The sequence below is a fragment of the Biomphalaria glabrata genome, chromosome 7, assembly GCF_947242115.1.
Source record: "Biomphalaria glabrata chromosome 7, xgBioGlab47.1, whole genome shotgun sequence".
Taxonomy (NCBI): Eukaryota; Metazoa; Mollusca; class Gastropoda; family Planorbidae; genus Biomphalaria; species Biomphalaria glabrata.
The window spans coordinates 2,934,427-2,953,340 of record NC_074717.1 but is presented as its reverse complement, the minus strand read 5'-3'; the positions used below and the strand labels follow the sequence as shown (position 1 = coordinate 2,953,340).

Below are 18,914 nucleotides of genomic sequence, written 5' to 3'. Positions count from 1 at the left end.
TATATAATACAGACGTTACTTCAAAAAAGAAGATGATTACGTCCTACGCGACTGAATGAGTTTAGTTAAGGTGCTGACTGTTGGAAGGATACAAATTTTTTCAGCGTCCAGCACATTGCTGAAAGTACTTTCTAATACTGCCAGGTCGTGTGGTTTGTGGGCTGGACTGGATTTATCAAACCATTCCCAATCCCATCCCTCCTCATCCTGCAGGAGGTTTAGACTAGGAAGTAAATTTTCTTCAACTTTGAAGGAACATCCCAAACATTTCACAAACATTGCCATATAATATTTGTCTCTTTGTTCTGGCTGTTGTCCACAAGAATATAAGGGGTTTTATATTTTATATACATACATGGAGGCGCGGTGGCTGAAGGGTAAAAATCTTGGCTTCTGAACCTGAGGTCCTGGGTTCAAATCTCAGTGAAGGCTGGGATTTTGAATTTCGGCATTTTTAAGGTGTCCCTGAGTCCACCCAACTCTAATGGGTACCTGACTTTAGTTGGGGAAATTAAAGGCGGTTGGTTGTTGTGCTGGCAACATGACACCCTGCTCGTTAACCGTTGGCCATAGAAATAGAAACAGATGACTTAACATCATCTGCTCCATAGATCGTAAGGTCTGAAAAGGAAACTTTACTTTACTTTCATGGGTGCCTCTAAGTTGAACCAGCTGTAATGGGTACCTGACATTATTTGGGGAAAAGTTAAGGTAGTTGGTCATCTGGCCACATGAGTTTGCCATGAGTCACAAAAACAGATGACTTTTACATCATCTGCCCTTTAGATTGCGTGGTCTAAAAGGGGAACTATATATATACATGAACATTTTGTCATACAAACAACTTTTTTTTCCCTGTAGCTGTCCCATGTTTAGTTACACAAATGTGTAAATTTAAACTTAATTATATGTTATGTCCAAATAGAGCCGATGGCCTATGAAAGTACCTAAAGCAGATGTGCACTACAGATCAGATCAAACCTAGAACTTGACTTCTAAACTGCTACTAGCCGTTACGCTTGACAATATCTTTATAACTGACACTTTTTTTCTACTAAGTATATTTAAATATTTCAGATTTTATTTTCCCTTTGTTTTAGTTTTATCCTATTAACAGTTCTTAGTTTTTAAATCTGACTCAAAGAGCTGGTGTAACCCTAAAGTCATTTTTGGCAGATAATGAAACAAAAACTATGGGATTGTTTCTGCAAGTATAGCTGTCTTCTTTGATCTGAACACCTAGCTTAAAAAATGGCCTAGTTTTGTCCAGTACAACCAGTGCTGGTAAATTACCTGTGTTGACCAGAGATTTAGGTATCGCAGAGATGGCAGTTTGATCAGGTCGTGGGCACACGCGCTGGTCACTTGAGTGAAAGCCAGGCTTAGGCACTCGAGATTACCAAAAGATCCAGAGCTTAACATTCGGGTCAAGTCCAAGTCTGTGGACTTACTGGGCAGCGTGAGTTTCTTTGGCCCACCTTTCTGTTGCTGTGGATAGAGAATTTTTTAAAAATTGTGTTCATGGATTGATTAAAGCATATAACACCATTCTTTCAACAGTCTATAACATTATAATATTTGGTCTATAACATTACATTATCTTGGTCTATAACATTACATTATCTTGGTCTATAACATTAAATTAAATTGGCCTATAACATTACATTATCTTGGTCTATAACAGTACATTATCTTGGTCTATAACGTTAAATTAAATTGGTCTATAACATTACTTTATCTTGGTCTATAACATTACATTATCTTGGTCTATAACATTAAATTAAATTGGCCTATAACATTACATTATCTTGGTCTATAACAGTACATTATCTTGGTCTATAACATTACATTATCTTGGTCTATAACATTACATTATCTTGGTCTATAACATTACATTATCTTGGTCTATAACATTACATTATCTTGGTCTATAACATTAAATTAAATTGGTCTATAACATTACATTATCTTGGTCTATAACATTACATTATCTTGGTCTATAACATTACATTATATTGGTCTATAACATTATATTATCTTGGTCTATAACATTACATTATCTTGGTCTATAACATTACATTATCTTGGTCTATAACATTACATTATCTTGGTCTATAACATTAAATTAAATTGGTCTATAACATTACATTATCTTGGTCTTTAACATTACATTATCTTGGTCTATAACATTACATTATCTTGGTCTATAACATTACATTATCTTGGTCTATAACATTACATTATCTTGGTCTATAACATTAAATTAAATTGGTCTATAACATTACATTATCTTGGTCTATAACATTACATTATCTTGGTCTATAACATTACATTATCTTGGTCTATAACATTACATTTTCTTCTACTTCAGGTTGAAATAAAACTAATTAGGCCATGATAAGTTAGGAAGAGAAAAAATATTTAAAAACATAATAGAAAAGTTCCACTATTCATAAAGTCTCAAGAAATTCTGAACTAAAAAAAATATTTAATACCGTGATGCTAAATTTCATAGAGAAAGAGTTGGCAGAAATATTAAAGTGAAGAAAACTTAATACTGAGCCAAATTCAAAATGGATTGATAAAATCTTATGTTTATGTATTAATCTGATTTTAATAGTTGAATAACATTTGGAAAGGGGGTCAGCTTTTTTTTTTTCTCCCTTTTTGCAGATATCATTTCTTTCCTTTTTTTTACAATATACCCTGGACACCACAACACAAGTATAACATTGTTATAGACAAGCTTGATGAAAGATGTACATTGAAGACATAAAGAGTGGCTTGTGAATCAGTTAAGTAACAGATCGGAAATATTTCCTTTCCAGAATCAAAGACAGACATAAGGGGGAGCGTACAAAATGTCTTCACGGACATCCAAGTTTGTTTACCATTTCTTTGATCGCGATCTGTCGCTCGCACAGCTGGGCATACATCCGCTTGCCCTCACAGGTGCTCTGCAGAGTGGTGATCATCTGCATCTTCATGTCGTGACCCTCCACCACTTCCAGCTCCAACATGGCACACAGAACCTGGCAATAAACACACACACACACAATGCAGTGTTACATTCAAGTAAAAAACAAAAAACTAACGAGGCAACGGAGGCAGGGAGGGATGTTAAATTGGTAAAACCGGCAATAGAAAAATTATTTGAAAAAAACTGGCCATGGAAAAATTATTTGAAAAAAAAAAGGTTATAGAAAAATTATTAAAAAAAACTGGCCATTGATAAATTATTTTTAAAAACTGGCCAAAGATAATTTTTTTTTTTTAAAGTAATAATAAAGAAAGAAAAAAAAAAGTGTTCCAACTTAAGTGTTTGAACAAAAACTTTTTTTTTCTTCTTCTTCTTCGTTCTCATTGTTATGTTGGAGTGTTCATATGACTAGCCCAATACATGAGATGAACTGTGCAGTGGTTTCCAAATCAGGGAGCTCTCCATATAGTTTTCTTTCTATTGGGGTGATTTGGGGCCAATGTCTTATACGGGCTTCTTGGTAGAGAGAGCAGTTTTGGAGGACGTGGTAGGCATTTTCTGGTGATACTCCACATGGGCAGATTTCACTGGTTCCAATTTTGAGCTTCCGGTACATGTACATGTGTCGAAAAATAATTTTTTAAACGCTATGATTGTTTCTTTTCTTACCCTTGAAGTCCTTGTTGTCATGTTTGTTCATATTAGTTCATGTTCACGGATTTAATTGTTAATGGAGATGAGGTGATGAAGAAGACAGGTACTTACCTCAATGGCAGCAAAATTATCTCTCAGGGCCAGTAACATGATGGGACCTATCATCTTGGAGATACTCATCAGAAACTTTTTCCTCTTGCAACAACATTTCATCAATGTATTGAGCTGAGGAGTGCATGGAGGATTGGCTTACAGACATTAGCTTGAAGAGAGTTACAGCATACTACTAGAAGCATAGGTTTAGGGGTTGGTTAAAATCAGTTGAACTAGATATGTGTTAATTGAAAACCTAGCTTTGTCAGTTGTGAGCTATGTCTGTTAAGATCAGTTGAACTAGATATTTGTTTATTAAAAACCTAGCTTTGTCAGTTGTGAGCTGTCTGTTAAAATCAGTTGAACTAGATATTTGTTTATTAAAAACCTAGCTTTGTCAATTTTGAGCTATGTCTGTTAAAATCAGTTTATCTAGATATTTGTTAATTAAAAACCTAGTTTGTCAATTGTGAGCTATGTCTTAGTTAAAAATAAATGCAACTAACCATGACCCCCCAGAGCTGTCCGTCATCATCGCAGGCAATGCCCCCAGGGCAATACAGGTGGAACCAGCCCTCCTTGCCCTCTCTGATGCCCAGTAGTGTCTGATGGACTCCACAAGTCTGGTCTGATGAGACGTTGTGTATGGTCACCTTCATGCGACTGTGAAAGAAAGCAAACATTGAGGAGGTAGACATTTTATTCTCAAGCACTAAATAGCCTGACTAAACACTTCTGGAGCACATTGTATTCTCAAGTTAAAACTTTATTGCAGGTTACTAATTATGATCTAGTGCTGGGGGTGGGGGTGCCTAAATTATGATCTAGTGCTGGGGGGGGGGGTCCTAAATAATGATCTATCGCTGGGGGTGGGGTGCCTAAATTATGATCTAGTGCTTGGGGGGGGGGGGGGTCCTAAATTATGATCTAATGCTTGGGGGGGGGGGGGGAGAGGGGGGTCCTAAATTATGATCTAGTGCTGGTGTGCACCAATATCCATGGAAACGTCTATTTTGAACTTAATTTTCATTGCAGATAAAAAAAAAAAGGTTAACATCACATCATCTTCTTTTTTGAAGTAATGTCTGTATCATATAAATCAAATCAAAATTCCTGAGTTATTTCAAGGCAAAAACAAATGGTCACGAGGTTTGGGGGGGGGGGGGAGTTGGGGGAAATCCTTTAAAAGTGAATGGAGAGTTTCTAACATAATGTTGAGAATGATCGGCTCTAATGAGTGGTAAATCATGGAGCAACAACCAATCCCTCCCATATTAAGGCCGAGTCACAACACAGAACATTTGAGTGGGTTATTACTGAGCTGTCCAAGAGAGTCCATGAAGAAGTGGGAACAGTATGTGTCCCAGACAGGGACCTCTTTCTTTCAAACACCAGAGTCCATCAACTAGCCACAATCTGATGACTTCCTCCCCCAGCTTCAAGGGGTAAAGTCAAAGCAAATCAAACACTGTTAGGGGGGGGGGAATCATCTGAGTAATAGATATAAGTGACGTGGCGACCACGCCCTCTCCCACACACACACACACACAAACAAGCTTGCTTCTCCTACTCCCCCCCCCTTTTTTATGCCAACAAAAATGTCAAATATGACGACAATGGGAGACCTGCTCCGAATGTAGAAATATACATAGGTCTGTGTTGATACATAGGTCTGTGCTGATACAAACACTGCCCAGATACGTGTTGATACACAGCTCTGTGCTCATCCATAACAAATAAGAGGCAGGGGTGGTGGTGCCGATGATGGCCTATGAAATCAAAGCATTGATTTCTCAAAACGTCAACCCAGAGGCGCGCGGGAAACTGGCGGAGGAACAAGAACGCTCTGAGATCAAAAAGAAAGAATCTATTCAGCTGCACCTATTTATAAGCCGCGATTGTTCTAGAGTTGAGGGGAGGGGGGGGGGACAAGTGCACGGTGGTTGGGGGAGGGGGGCGTGGATAACAAGTGTTGTGACAAAATCAATCCCAGCATCGACTTTCAAGCGGCGCTGCCAACACAACGGCGGGGAGCAGATAATTAGCCAAATGCAGGTCTTCCCCCTCCATCAGGGCAGATGTACACAAGATTAAAGATCCTATCAAACTAGTGGTTCACGGGAATGCAAATAGAAACTGTGGAAAATGTTGACAAAAAAAAAAAAAAAACTGTCATTACACATCGACATTTTTGTTTTCAAAATGTTCAATTTTGGGCGAGGTAGAGAAAATTACTATGAAAAGTGTGTGTGTGTGTGTGTAACAATAATACATCAACCACTAAATCAGAATGTATAAAATTAAAAAAAAAAAATCACAGAAGACACATTTCTTATTCCATACGTTAGAACGAATCGATACAAGTGCTTCTTTTCCCTAGTGCCATTAGAGTTGCCTGAATCAGCCAAGAAAACTAATGACCTAGCAGAGTTAAAGTCTCTAATTAGCATGCCAGACTAGATTGACACATGACGTGATAGTTTTCTTCTTTGAACGAACGTCTGTAATTAATAAGAGAAGAAGAGAAAGATTGAAATGGGATTTCTGCCGGGTGCTCGCCTCAGACCTCGCCTCTCTCCAGACGGGAGACTATGCTGAAAGGACAATCCTCGACATATGGTTCTGATTCTGTGAGCCTAACAAGCACCAATTCGAGCGGCCCAATACAAAATCACTCATGACAGCACTTACAAACCTAGACAAAAAGTTCAAGGTCTTACAAACCTAGACAAAAAGTTCAAGGTCTTACAAACCTAGACAAAAAGTTCAAGGTCTTACAAACCTAGACAAAAAGTTCTAGGACTTACAAACCTAGACAAAATGTTCAAGGACTTACAAACCTAGACAAAAAAAAGGTTCAAGGACTTACAAATCTAGACAAGTTCAAGGACTTACAAACCTAGACAACAAGTTCAAGGACTTACAAACCTAGACAAAAAGTTCAAGGTCTTACAAACCTAGACAAAAAAAAAAAGGTTCAAGGAATTACAAATCTAGACAACAAGTTCAAGGACTTACAAACCTAGACAACAAGTTCAAGGACTTACAAACCTAGACAACAAGTTCATGGACTTACAAACCTAGACAAAAAGTTCAAGGACTTACAAACCTAGACAACAAGTTCAAGGACTTACAAACCAAGACAACAAGTTCAAGGACTTACAAACCTAGACAAAAAGTTCAAGGACTTACAAACCTAGACAACAAGTTCAAGGACTTACAAACCTAGACAAAAAGTTCAAAGTCTTACAAACCTAGACAAAATGTTCAAAGAATTACAAACCTAGACAAAAAGTTCAAGGACTTACAAACGCGAGGGCCCAAGCAGCCTGTAAGACTAGAAGTCTCCTAAAAGTTGTGTAAAGGTACAGGCAGGTGATAAAGTACACATTTAAACGTAGTTAGCAGCAAGTGATAAAGTACACATTTAAACGCAGTTAGCAGCAGGTGATAAAGTACACATTTAAACGTAGTTAGCGGCAGGTGATAAAGTACACATTTAAACGTAGTTAGCAGCAGGTGATAAAGTACACATTTAAACGCAGTTAGCAGCAGGTGATAAAGTACACATTTAAACGCAGTTAGCGGCAGGTGATAAAATACACATTTAAACGCAGTTAGCGGCAGGTGATAAAGTACAAATTTAAACACAGTTAGCAGCAGGTGATATAGTACACATTTAAACGTAGTTAGCGGCAGGTGATAAAGTACACATTTAAACGCAGTTAGCGGCAGGTGATAAAATACACATTTAAACGCAGTTAGCAGCAGGTGATAAAGTACACATTTAAACGTAGTTAGTAGCAGGTGATAAAGTACACATGTAAACGCAGTTAGCAGCAGGTGATAAAGTACACATTTAAACGCAGTTAGCGGCAGGTGATAAAATACACATTTAAACGCAGTTAGCGGCAGGTGATAAAGTACACATTTAAACGCAGTTAGCGGCAGGTGATAAAATACACATTTAAACGCAGTTAGCGGCAGGTGATAAAGTACACATTTAAACGTAGTTTTCAGCAGGTTACATCAGGAGGAAAAAAAAGCTGGGAGGGGGGGGCATGTTAACCTCTTAACATCTAAATACATTGCTAAAACAAATCGACCTCTCGATGCTATTTCGCCACCTACTTTTAAGGAGCTAATGGCCGCCACCGTTTAAGCCTCACCGACTCCACCCCTCTGTCTCTTTTCACCATGTGATCTGATTAAAAGTCTGACACCATGTGACCTAAACACACACACACACACACACACACTACCATAGATCCGATCAGCAGCGGAGATATAATTGCTCATCTAGAGTTATTATCTACGATTATCGATACCTACGTAGGCCGTGTCAGGGGGAGGAGGGAGGCTGTCTCTAGGAATCAATCGTGTGGGGTTATTACTGGAACTAACCAACACCAGCCTTCGAAGACTCGGGGGGGGGGGGGGGGGGACATTTCGTCATGCCGATTCGGAGCTTATGGGTGTGGCCAAGGGCAAGTAACTATGTCTTTATTTTTTTTTTCCAAAACGTATATTTAAAACAAAAATCATTGAATTGTGTTTTAATTGTGTCACTCTACAAGTACAACCCTATTGCCATGGATCTCTGGTTGATAAGAAGACTTGACTGCCCCAAACAAGTCAAACTGGAACTACTTATCTCATTGGTTGAAATCAAACGATGACAAACTGCCAACAGTGACACGTTGGCCATACAGAACGAAGCTAGACAGATATCCTCCAGAGCAGGCTATAAGGGTGGCGCGGATGGGGGCAAGCGCCCCAGGCCCCGTGCCTTAAGGAGAGAAGCAAAAAGAGAATCTTTGATCACCGTGTCAGCCCATCGTACAACTATTCGTGTCCCTGACACCCGCCCAGGGCCCCGCTACGGCCACCTCTGACATCCTCTTTCGTAGTGGAGAATGAGCACATTTCTTATTTCCCATGTACGGCTTTGAATCAGAAGTGATAAAATATGCAGCTCGCATGAATTCGAAGATGGCTAGGGCTATACTGTACACCGAATGCACGAAGATTATTTCTTTCTACCAAAGGGGAGAGATTTATTTTTTAATTATAAATAAGCAGAGCAATCTAAAAACTCGAATCTCGGGATTTTCCCACTAAAAGTTAATCCCTGTGATCTGCTCACACTCAACACTTTCATTTGTAAAAATCTCTCGACTCTTTCCTTAAGCAACACAATTCACTAAGAGAGAAAAAGAAGAGAAAACGCTATGAAAAACGTGGTGGCGATCCCATGGGATCAAACGAAATAAGTATGAAATAAATACGTGAAAGCCTAAGAACTGAAACAATGAACTACTACTAGCCACGGATGTAAATCTACGTCAAAGTCTGCTCACTACACAGTAGAAACAGTAGACCATGTCCTTTAGGAATGTCGCGTTCTGTATGGAGGACGATCGGGACAAGGGATTTGAAAGACAGAGAGATAACTGGTTCGTGTGCGGCATTTGGGCTGTCCTTGTACGGGGAGCAAGGCGACCTTAGAACTCACTGCCCGCTTCCTTTCGCGTGCTCTAACCATGGTTCGTTTACTACTGGGGGGGGGGGGGGGGGGTCTGATTCGGTCACTATATAAAGTAATGGACGGGGGAGGTCTACAAAAACATCTCCCGCTGTGCACATTTCAAAGACTTTAACCGCTTACTTCTTTGTAATAACTACGAGGTTTTGTGTATGTTTGTGTGTGTTTGTCGTGTTACTGGATCATGGTCCACGGGTCCAGTAACTGGCTCAGCGACATCTTTAACTGCCAGCCTTTGTGGCGAGTCTCCTCGGTCCAAGCAAACAAATAGCCGACGGTCACAGACCACAAATAGCGCCCACGACACACACACACACACAAAGCAGTTTCTGTCAGCGCATAGCTTCATAGAGGCGTCTAAAAAAAAAAAAAAAAGGTTACCTTATATAAAGAGCGGTCGGAAAAGTTGAAATTTTCTACACACTAAACTGTAATTCAGTGCTTCCCAAACTTTTTCTTTAACGGAACATTCGCACATTCTGAGCATTGAGCGGAACACTTTGCTTATTTTTCGGAGACGAATTCATGTGGTGGTCTACAAGTGAATTATTTCAGTAGTTCATGGAACACCTATTCAGGCCTTGCGGAGCACTAGGGTTCCATGGACACAGTTTGGGACACACTGCTGTAGAAAGTCACCAAGACAAACACATGGGGTGCCCTCCATCTTGTGATGTTTTGTGTGTGTCTCAACATGTGGCAGGACTGGAAGGGAATGGTCTACCTACCCCCCCCCCCCCCCCCAAACAACGTCTCATCGCCACAACTCACCCTATCTCTTATAATGGGGGCTGAGTCCGCCCTCCCACATATAGACCCTCCAACCGTGACGATCTCCCGTGCCTACCAGATGGAGAAGATACATATAACATAAACCACGCCCATGTCGTCTTGGTTTTCTAAGAGCTGGTCAATCTTCCAATGAAACCAAGGTCAACAGGTACTAAAAAAAAGCCCATACCTATCATACAGACTAACCAATTTCCTTGACATCTGAAGACTTACAACATGACAACAACTAAAACTGTTTCTGTTCCATTTCCGGTGCTATACAAGTCTACGTCAACTCCACCCATAATCCTTTTTTACATGAACCCGGAAGTTATTAGAAAACTCAGAGTCTCATAGAACAGCAGAGTTCTCGTAAAAAAAAAAATCAATTTCTATGAAGTCATAAGCTATCTTCCAATATACTTGCAACTGTGTACATCTAACTCACCCAAACATCGATTACATTGAGGAGATAGAAATGCTGTAAACAGATGTCTCTCTAATAGAACTACAGAAAGATGATGTCTCTCTAATAGAACTACTGAAAGATGATGTCTCTCTAATAGAACTACAGAAAGATGATGTCTCTCTAATAGAACTACTGAAAGATGATATCTCTCTAATAGAACTACTGAAAGATGATGTCTCTCTAATAGAACTACTGAAAGATGATGTCTCTCTAATAGAACTACAGAAAGATGATGTCTCTCTAATAGAACTACAGAAAGATGATGTCTCTCTAATAGAACTACTGAAAGATGATGTCTCTCTAATAGAACTACTGAAAGATGATGTCTCTCTAATAGAACTACTGAAAGATGATGTCTCTCTAATAGAACTACTGAAAGATGATGTCTCTCTAATAGAACTACTGAAAGATGATGTCTCTCTAATAGAACTACTGAAAGGTGATGTTTCTCTAATAGAACTACTGAAAGATGATGTTTCTCTAAGTTGTAGACAGAACTACTGAAAGATGATGTCTCTCTAAGTTGTAGACAGAACTACTGAAAGATGATGTCTCTCTAAGTTGTAGACAGAACTACTGAAAGATGATGTCTCTCTAAGTTGTAGACAGAACTACTGAAAGATGATGTCTCTCTAAGTTGTAGACAGAACCACTGAAAGATGATGTCTCTCTAAGTTGTAGACAGAACCACTGAAAGATGATGTTTCTCTAAGTTGTAGACAGAACCACTGAAAGATGATGTTTCTCTAAGTTGTAGACAGAACCACTGAAAGATGATGTCTCTCTAAGTTGTAGATAGAACTACTAAAAGATGATGTCTCTCTTAGTTATTAACTACTGACAGCTGATCATCGAGATGTACCAGGAGGCTGATTCTGAGTGCGAGACATTCTCCGACATCTAATTTTAGTTCAGATTCGTCAATCGGCAGTTTCGATCCATGATGTTTTTTGGTTTGTTTATTTTCGACTCGTAGTAAGAGGAAAGCAAATAAGACACACTCCTGTCTTAAATTCGTGTCTTACACCTGTCTCTATGTTGAACAACTCTTTTGTAACTTCCCCACTGTTCTGCAGGATTCGCTGAAGAAATATCGCGGAGAAATTGTTGAGGGATATTTCCCTTTGTGGAGACAAATAAACAGCTTGGCATAACGGGAACTTTTGAGCCCCTGACAGAACAACGGCAACAAGAAACAGTTTTCTATTTTCCCCCCATATTTATCTATATCTGCATATCGTGTTGAGACATCAGACGTATGGACACGAACAAAGCTAAATATAGCCATTGGAGCACGCAGTCCGAGTGATCACATTTCTTGAATGGCAGTGCTACATCTGGAAGTGGAAACCCATCGCACCTATTTTTAGGCTGTGCAGAAATGTAAAACTTTTTAACTCAGGCTTTTAATACGAGTTCTTTATTTCTTGAGCAACACAGCACTACTGTGTTTTTTGTTTTGGTTTCAGTTGGGTTTTTTAAACACAGATCGCTGTCAACATGAACTAGAGGGGTGGTGTGGCCGAGTGATTAACCTCGCCTGCCAATGCGAAGGTTCGAGCCTGGGCTCTGGAAATTCGATTTCGAACTATAAGACCAGGTTTTAACGACACCCATGAACCAGGTTAAAACGAGCTCTTGTTAGACACCCAAGTACAGTAAAGATTCTGTGGCCTACGGTTAACGAGGGTGTCCTGTGGCCAGCACAACGACCAACCGCCTTTACTTTTTCCCAACTAATGATAGAGCTGGGTGTACTCAGAGGCGCCCGAAGATCCCGAAATTAAAAAATCCCAGTCTTCACCAGGATTCGAACCCCGGACCGGAAGTCAAGCGCTTTGCCGCTCAGCCACCGCGCCCAAGAACCAGGTTTAATAAAAAGCTGAACAATGCTTGTTATAGTTGAGTTATGGTCCTTTGTTAGTCTTTAGTTTTGAACAGGCAGTTCAGCCCAAGATGGCGTCGTATGATGCATGAATTCAATGTGTAAGACCCATATTATCATATTCCGCATTTGTTGATTTGATGCTTCAATACCAATCCACAGTTAGACACCCACGGGCCAGGTTTAAACGAGCTGTTATCAACTAGAAAACTCGGCACAACCTTGATCGTTGTGCTGGTCACGTGACACCCTGGATTGTCCGCTGCTCCCATGTGACCGCTAAGCCTCGAAGGTCATTTTATTTCAATTCTACGTTGAGTATTGATACTTCTCTCAAAGTATGAGGGGGCGGGGCTAATGACATTGAGAGAATGGTGTCGTCGTTACAGTGTGGCAACACTAAAGGTACAGTGGTAAAAAGAGGGGGGATACCAATGTCAAATAAACGTGACCTTCAAAACAACACACATACACTAGCTGTGACCTCTAAACAAACATACACGCGCAACCTGTGACCTCAAAGCAACACAAACTATCTGTGACCTCAAAGCAACACACACTACCTGTGACCGTAAAAAAAACACACTCACACAAAATACAATACAAAATACCTTTTCAAGTAAAAAATAAAAAAACTTGTATTAATGTGTGTCAATTAGTTTGGATCAGTCGTGTAATTAAATTTGTAATCGATCTAGAGTCTAGACTAACATTAATAAATCAATGCAATTAGAAATATTTTTTGTTTTTACCAATTGTTTTTGTTTCGCGCAATGTCTAGCGTTCTCAATACGCTATGATCCTATCACTTGTCTGGACCAGTTAAAAAAAAAAAGGGGGTGGGGAAAGAACGGGGTAACTGGATGATCGCTTTTTAAATGTATTTTTTTAAAGCGGTAACCACTCTGCTAGCTCAAAGTCTATGTACATGAAAATGTGTCCAGTTATTATTTCTATTTCATGTTTGTGTTTACTAAGCCTGAGACGGCAGCCTAAGATGAAGGAAACTAATTCACCTTATACCACCACTTCAGTCAAGTACTATTTCTTTCCGTTGTTTGTGATACCAAACAAAGTAATTTATTACCAATAGTTAATTAACTGATTTGCTAACAATTTTTATTGATTCTTGCGTTGTCAGGTAAAAGAAATAAATAGTGAACAATTTCAGCTTGATCCGAGTGATTTGAGGCACATCGGCACAATTTAGGCCATGTCGTTCTTGATCCGAGATGGAGTGTCAGAGACATAACGTGTACAGACACACAGGCAGGAGTGAGTTGATAGAAGCTTTTGTAATGACACAAACACACTAGCTTTAACCTCAAAACTACACACACACACACGTGACCTCAAAACAACACACACTCACTACACATGACCTCAAAACAACACGCACACTACCCTTAACCTTAATTTAAAAAAAAAAAACATGTTGGTTGATGTTTAATGTTTTGCATATGTAATGCAAGAGAAATGCGCCCCCCCCCCAACCCCCGCTAGCTTAAAATAGAAAAAAAAAAACAGTTTGCATGTGCTTGAGAGAGTTTGTTCACAAGAGACCAGATCACGACTCATCCCTTCAAGATCAACTTATTACTGATGTTTCCATGGTTACCGGTACCGAATAACACAGTCCCAAATAACAAATTTCATCTCGAACATTTCAATTACCCCCCTCCCTTTTATTTTTGGTCTATTTCTGCTTCATACTGGACAAAAGAGTGTTTGGGAAGACATACGCCGACATAAGGGTCATAGCGCACAGAAACTTGGCCAAAGGTCGTCATGCTCCAAAACACGATGGCCACAGTGGCGTAGCAAGGTACCCGAGGGCCCAGGTTCAAGAATATAATATGTTGGTGTCCCCCCCCCCCCCAAATAAGACAAATTTAGTGTGTGCCAAAAAAAAAATCGAGTAGTTTGTATATTTAACAAAAAGTATTCCAATGCAACTAGTTTTTAAATCGGCTTTATACAGGTACAAAAAATCATCCCCAAGGGCTCATGTGGGCCCCAATAGGCCATGAGCCCAAATGCAACGAACTTGCCATGGTTGTTACGTCACAGGCTGTGGGCCCCTCATGGTCTTGGGCCCGGGTTCACGGAACCCCTTCGCACCATGGATGCTACGCCACTGGATGGCGACCTGGTAAAGTAGCCCTCCTACTGCCAAAGTTCAAGGACACCGTTCGTGTCTCACATGTAAGGAAGTTCTAATCCACACATCGTCTCACCTATGTGACACCCTGTCTCTTAGAGACTATCATATCAAAGAAGCATTTATGTTCAGCACACGAGACAATCAAATGTTCAATACACAAAATCAAGAGGGAAAAAAAGCAACTGAACTGAAATCAATGTTAAAAACCTGGTAAATGTGTGTCCATGTATTGGATCATGGATGTATTGATATATAATATTCATATTATTCATAAACTTTGGATTGGACAAGACTTAATACATTTTATAGACTGTCTCTCAGTTACACGATATATACAAAGCAACGCAAGGCTATCAAGGACCAAAGTCTAGCAAAGATTTGAAATGATAATTTAGTTAAGCATACTCAAACGAATCTCCAAACACTAAAAGGACAAAAAATTTTCCCATGTTCCCATATAGTCAGCCTGAATAGATCCATCATATCTTTTATACAATCGGAATTAATAGCGAACATAGGTTTCTTACTTTTATTGAACAGGGTCGAAATGTCAACCTTAATCTTCATATATACTATCATCATTTATTCTATTCAAGTTTTATTCTAGATTTAAAAAAACACGAAAGCCTAAAAGGTAAAGCAAGAGAGCTAAACTAAGTGAGGAAGATGTGGCTGTGGCTCCCAGTGACCCGATGTGGACAAGTCACTTTCAGTGGACAAATTACTTAAAATAAAACAATAATTGAACAGACATATTGTACAGGTTTTCTACTTACGATGTGAAGAGAGAATCTGCGATGGCGCTGAAACAGATAAACGAAGTGGTCAGTTAGAAGAGAGCAAGGAGAAAACAAGGAACATATAAGAGGGACTTGGCCGAACAAGGAACATATAACAGGGACTTGGCCGAACAAGGAACATATAACAGGGACTTGGCCGAACAAGGAACATATAACAGGGACTTGACCGAACAAGGAACATATAACAGGGACTTGGCCGAACAAGGAACATATAACAGGGACTTGGCCGAACAAGGAACATATAACAGGGACTTGGCCGAACAAGGAACATATAACAGGGACTTGGCCGAACAAGGAACATATAACAGGGACTTGGCCGAACAAGGAACACATAACAGGGACTTGGCCGAACAAGGAACATATAACAGGGACTTGGCCGAACAAGGAACATATAACAGGGACTTGACCGAACAAGGAACATATAACAGGGACTTGGCCGAACAAGGAACATATAACAGAGACTTGGCCGAACAAGGAACATATAACAGGGACTTGGCCGAACAAGGAACATATAACAGGGACTTGGCCGAACAAGGAACATATAACAGGGACTTGGCCGAACAAGGAACATATAACAGGGACTTGGCCGAACAAGGAACATATAACAGGGACTTGGCCGAACAAGAAACATATAACAGGGACTTGGCCGAACAAGGAACATATAACAGGGACTTGGCCGAACAAGGAACATATAACAGGGACTTGGCCGAACAAGGAACATATAACAGGGACTTGGCCGAACAAGGAACATATAACAGGGACTAGGCCGAACAAGGAACATATAACAGGGACTTGGCCGAACAAGGAACATATAACAGGGACTTGGCCGAACAAGGAACATATAACAGGGACTTGGCCGAACAAGAAACATATAACAGGGACTTGGCCGAACAAGGAACATATAACAGGGAGCCGAACAAGAAACATATAACAGGGACTTAGCCGAACAAGGAACATATAACAGGGACTTGGCCGAACAAGGAACATATAACAGGGACTTGGCCGAACAAGGAACATATAACAGGGACTTGGCCGAACAAGGAACATATAACAGGGACTTGGCCGAACAAGGAACATATAACAGGGACTTGGCCGAACAAGGAACATATAACAGGGACTAGGCCGAACAAGGAACATATAACAGGGACTTGGCCGAACAAGGAACATATAACAGGGACTTGGCCGAACAAGGAACATATAACAGGGACTTGGCCGAACAAGGAACATATAACAGGGACTTGGCCGAACAAGGAACATATAACAGGGACTTTCTCATATGTTTAGGAGTCAGGTAATCAATCAGAAATGCCCCCCCCCCCCGGACAAATGTGATTCTAAATAGGTGTAAAAGCCTATGAATAAAAACTACTTAGAACATAGTGTTTTATTTTCGTATCTTTTCACATTCTCTCGAGCATCATTGATTGTCTTATGCTCAACGGGAGGGGAGGGGGGTGAACATTTTTCCTGTCGATATAGTCCAGATTATAAATGTATTTGCTACAGTTTAAAAATGTAACTGCTCAATCGCTAACACAATGACAACAGCACTACGCTCAATCGTTTCCATGTTGTACTAAATTAAAAAGGGTAACTCTCTAAAGAGTTACGTGCTTAACAAAGTTCCTTTTTCTTTTCCAAATTCCATTAGAGACTACTACTTTAAAACAAGTTTTTGTTTCTTTTAAGGTGACCGACCTCTGCAGGGTGCACCAGTCAGACGGGGCTCAAAGCCTGGCATGGGGCACCATCCAGCTATTGGTTCTTGAATATTTTCTGTTGTTTTATTGTTGGACAATGTGACATATATGTACTCCAAAACTCTTGTGTCCATACCTTGTGATATGTTAGCTGGGAGGGGGGGGGGAGCGTAAGAACAATGTGAGTCACGGTCACAGTGACATTAATCTGGACAGGTAGCCTTCAGGACTAGATTTAGGACTGGTGCCGACCCCCCTCCCAGACACCAAGGGAGAAAGACCATCATTTTGTGGCTTAAGAAATGTTTGTAACATGACCTGCAATCCAGTCAATAAAAGGGGGCAATCACTCTGATAATAGCCCCAATGCTTCTCAAATTGTGAGAAGGGGCTGAATGAATATAAAAGCACGGACGGGCAGAGCTTTAATAGTGAACCTCTCAAACGTTGGAGGGGGCGTTTCAATTCTACTTGAGAGTCACTCTGAACAGACACGTTGCCAGGAGGTGAAGCAGATCAAGAGTTGTGTGAGCCAGCATAATGTACAAGTTAGATATGTGACAGGACAGGTCAGACCGCTCAGAGTTGAAACAACAACAACAACAAAAACAACACAGACTAGCTTTCATAGCAAGAGGTCTATGCCCTAGGTCTAGGACAAGAGACAGTGCAAACATGTTGGGTCTATGTACAGGCACTTGATTTCTTGTGCAAGAACTGCAACCGAATGGTGTTTCAGTAACTCTCTGCCCATTCCCGCCCCTGGACAATACTTTTCCCAACAAAAAGTTTTTATCAAAAAACTGTCCAACCACACCATTTCACTGCAGAATTTGATGGTCCGTTCGTTCATTAACCCTATTCCCAACCTAAGAATGCTCTCGTAGTAAATGACACATTTGAATTCTTTGTTAGCTAGGTCTTCATTGAGAGAGTAGAAGCCAAGCAATAGATAATACCTCTGACCAAAGTAATGAGACTAGTTACAGTAAAGGAATCTTATGAAAGAGGAGGGTGGATGAAGAGATACTAGCTGCCAATGTGTTTGGAGAAACCTTCAATTCCAATCAGTGCCAAGAATGTCTCCATTGTCAGAGCAGCACTGTGTTCAGGAACAAAGTTGATTGAAGTCTAAGTACCGAAACATACAGACAGCTGTTCATATTGTTATGACTATCAATCATTGATAATGATCATTCTCTGTCACTGGAGATTGAGATTCCTCTCAAAGGAAACAAATTTCACTGTAGACAGAGGCCTCTGAAAACATTTCTTAATCACTAACAGTTATCAAACAGTCCTTTCTAACTAGGTCAAGGCTGACAGTTCAATGACTTGGGGGTGCTATCGGTCTTCTCCAAAGGGCTGTAATGTAAGCTGAAATCTCAATCATTACCCGGCCCATGTTCTCTCTGAGACACATAAACACATCAAACCAACAGAGTTGACCCCATAAACAAAGTTGTTTGCTAATCTATAAGTACCAGACACTGACACATGGGAAGAATCGCTTCCCCCCCCCCCCCCCACCTTTTTTTTTTTTTTTGCTTATTGGGTTGATAGCCATTCTTTTATATATTGCACGTGACAATGTTTGGTAAGAAGGGCATATTGTGTCTTTGGTAAGAAGGACATATTGTGTCTTTGGTAAGAAGAGCATATTGTGTCTTTGGTAAGAAGGGCATATGTGTCTTTGGTAAGAAGGGCATATTGTGTCTTTGGTAAGAAGGGCATATTGTGTCTTTGGTAAGAAGGCCATAATGTGTCTTTGGTAAGAAGGGCATATTGTGTCTTTGGTATGAAGGGCATATTGTGTCTTTGGTAAGAAGGGCATATTGTGTCTTTGGTAAGAA

General features: G+C 40.1%; 1 protein-coding gene across 5 annotated transcripts in view; it reads right to left on the bottom strand.

Annotated features, from left to right (window-relative positions):
• The window catches only part of LOC106069745 (C-Maf-inducing protein-like), a 114,434-nt gene that overhangs the window by 4,110 nt on the left and 91,410 nt on the right, over window positions 1-18,914 (bottom strand). For all 5 annotated transcript variants that reach the window (XM_056034607.1, XM_056034604.1, XM_056034603.1 and 2 more), the window contains exons 13-17: window positions 15,338-15,364; window positions 4,234-4,390; window positions 3,746-3,859; window positions 2,892-3,032; window positions 1,294-1,488 (exon numbers count right to left, since the gene is read on the bottom strand). In XM_056034607.1, the coding sequence (XP_055890582.1) occupies window positions 1,294-1,488; window positions 2,892-3,032; window positions 3,746-3,859; window positions 4,234-4,390; window positions 15,338-15,364 (634 nt within the window). The remainder of the gene's footprint in view (window positions 1-1,293; window positions 1,489-2,891; window positions 3,033-3,745; window positions 3,860-4,233; window positions 4,391-15,337; window positions 15,365-18,914) is intronic.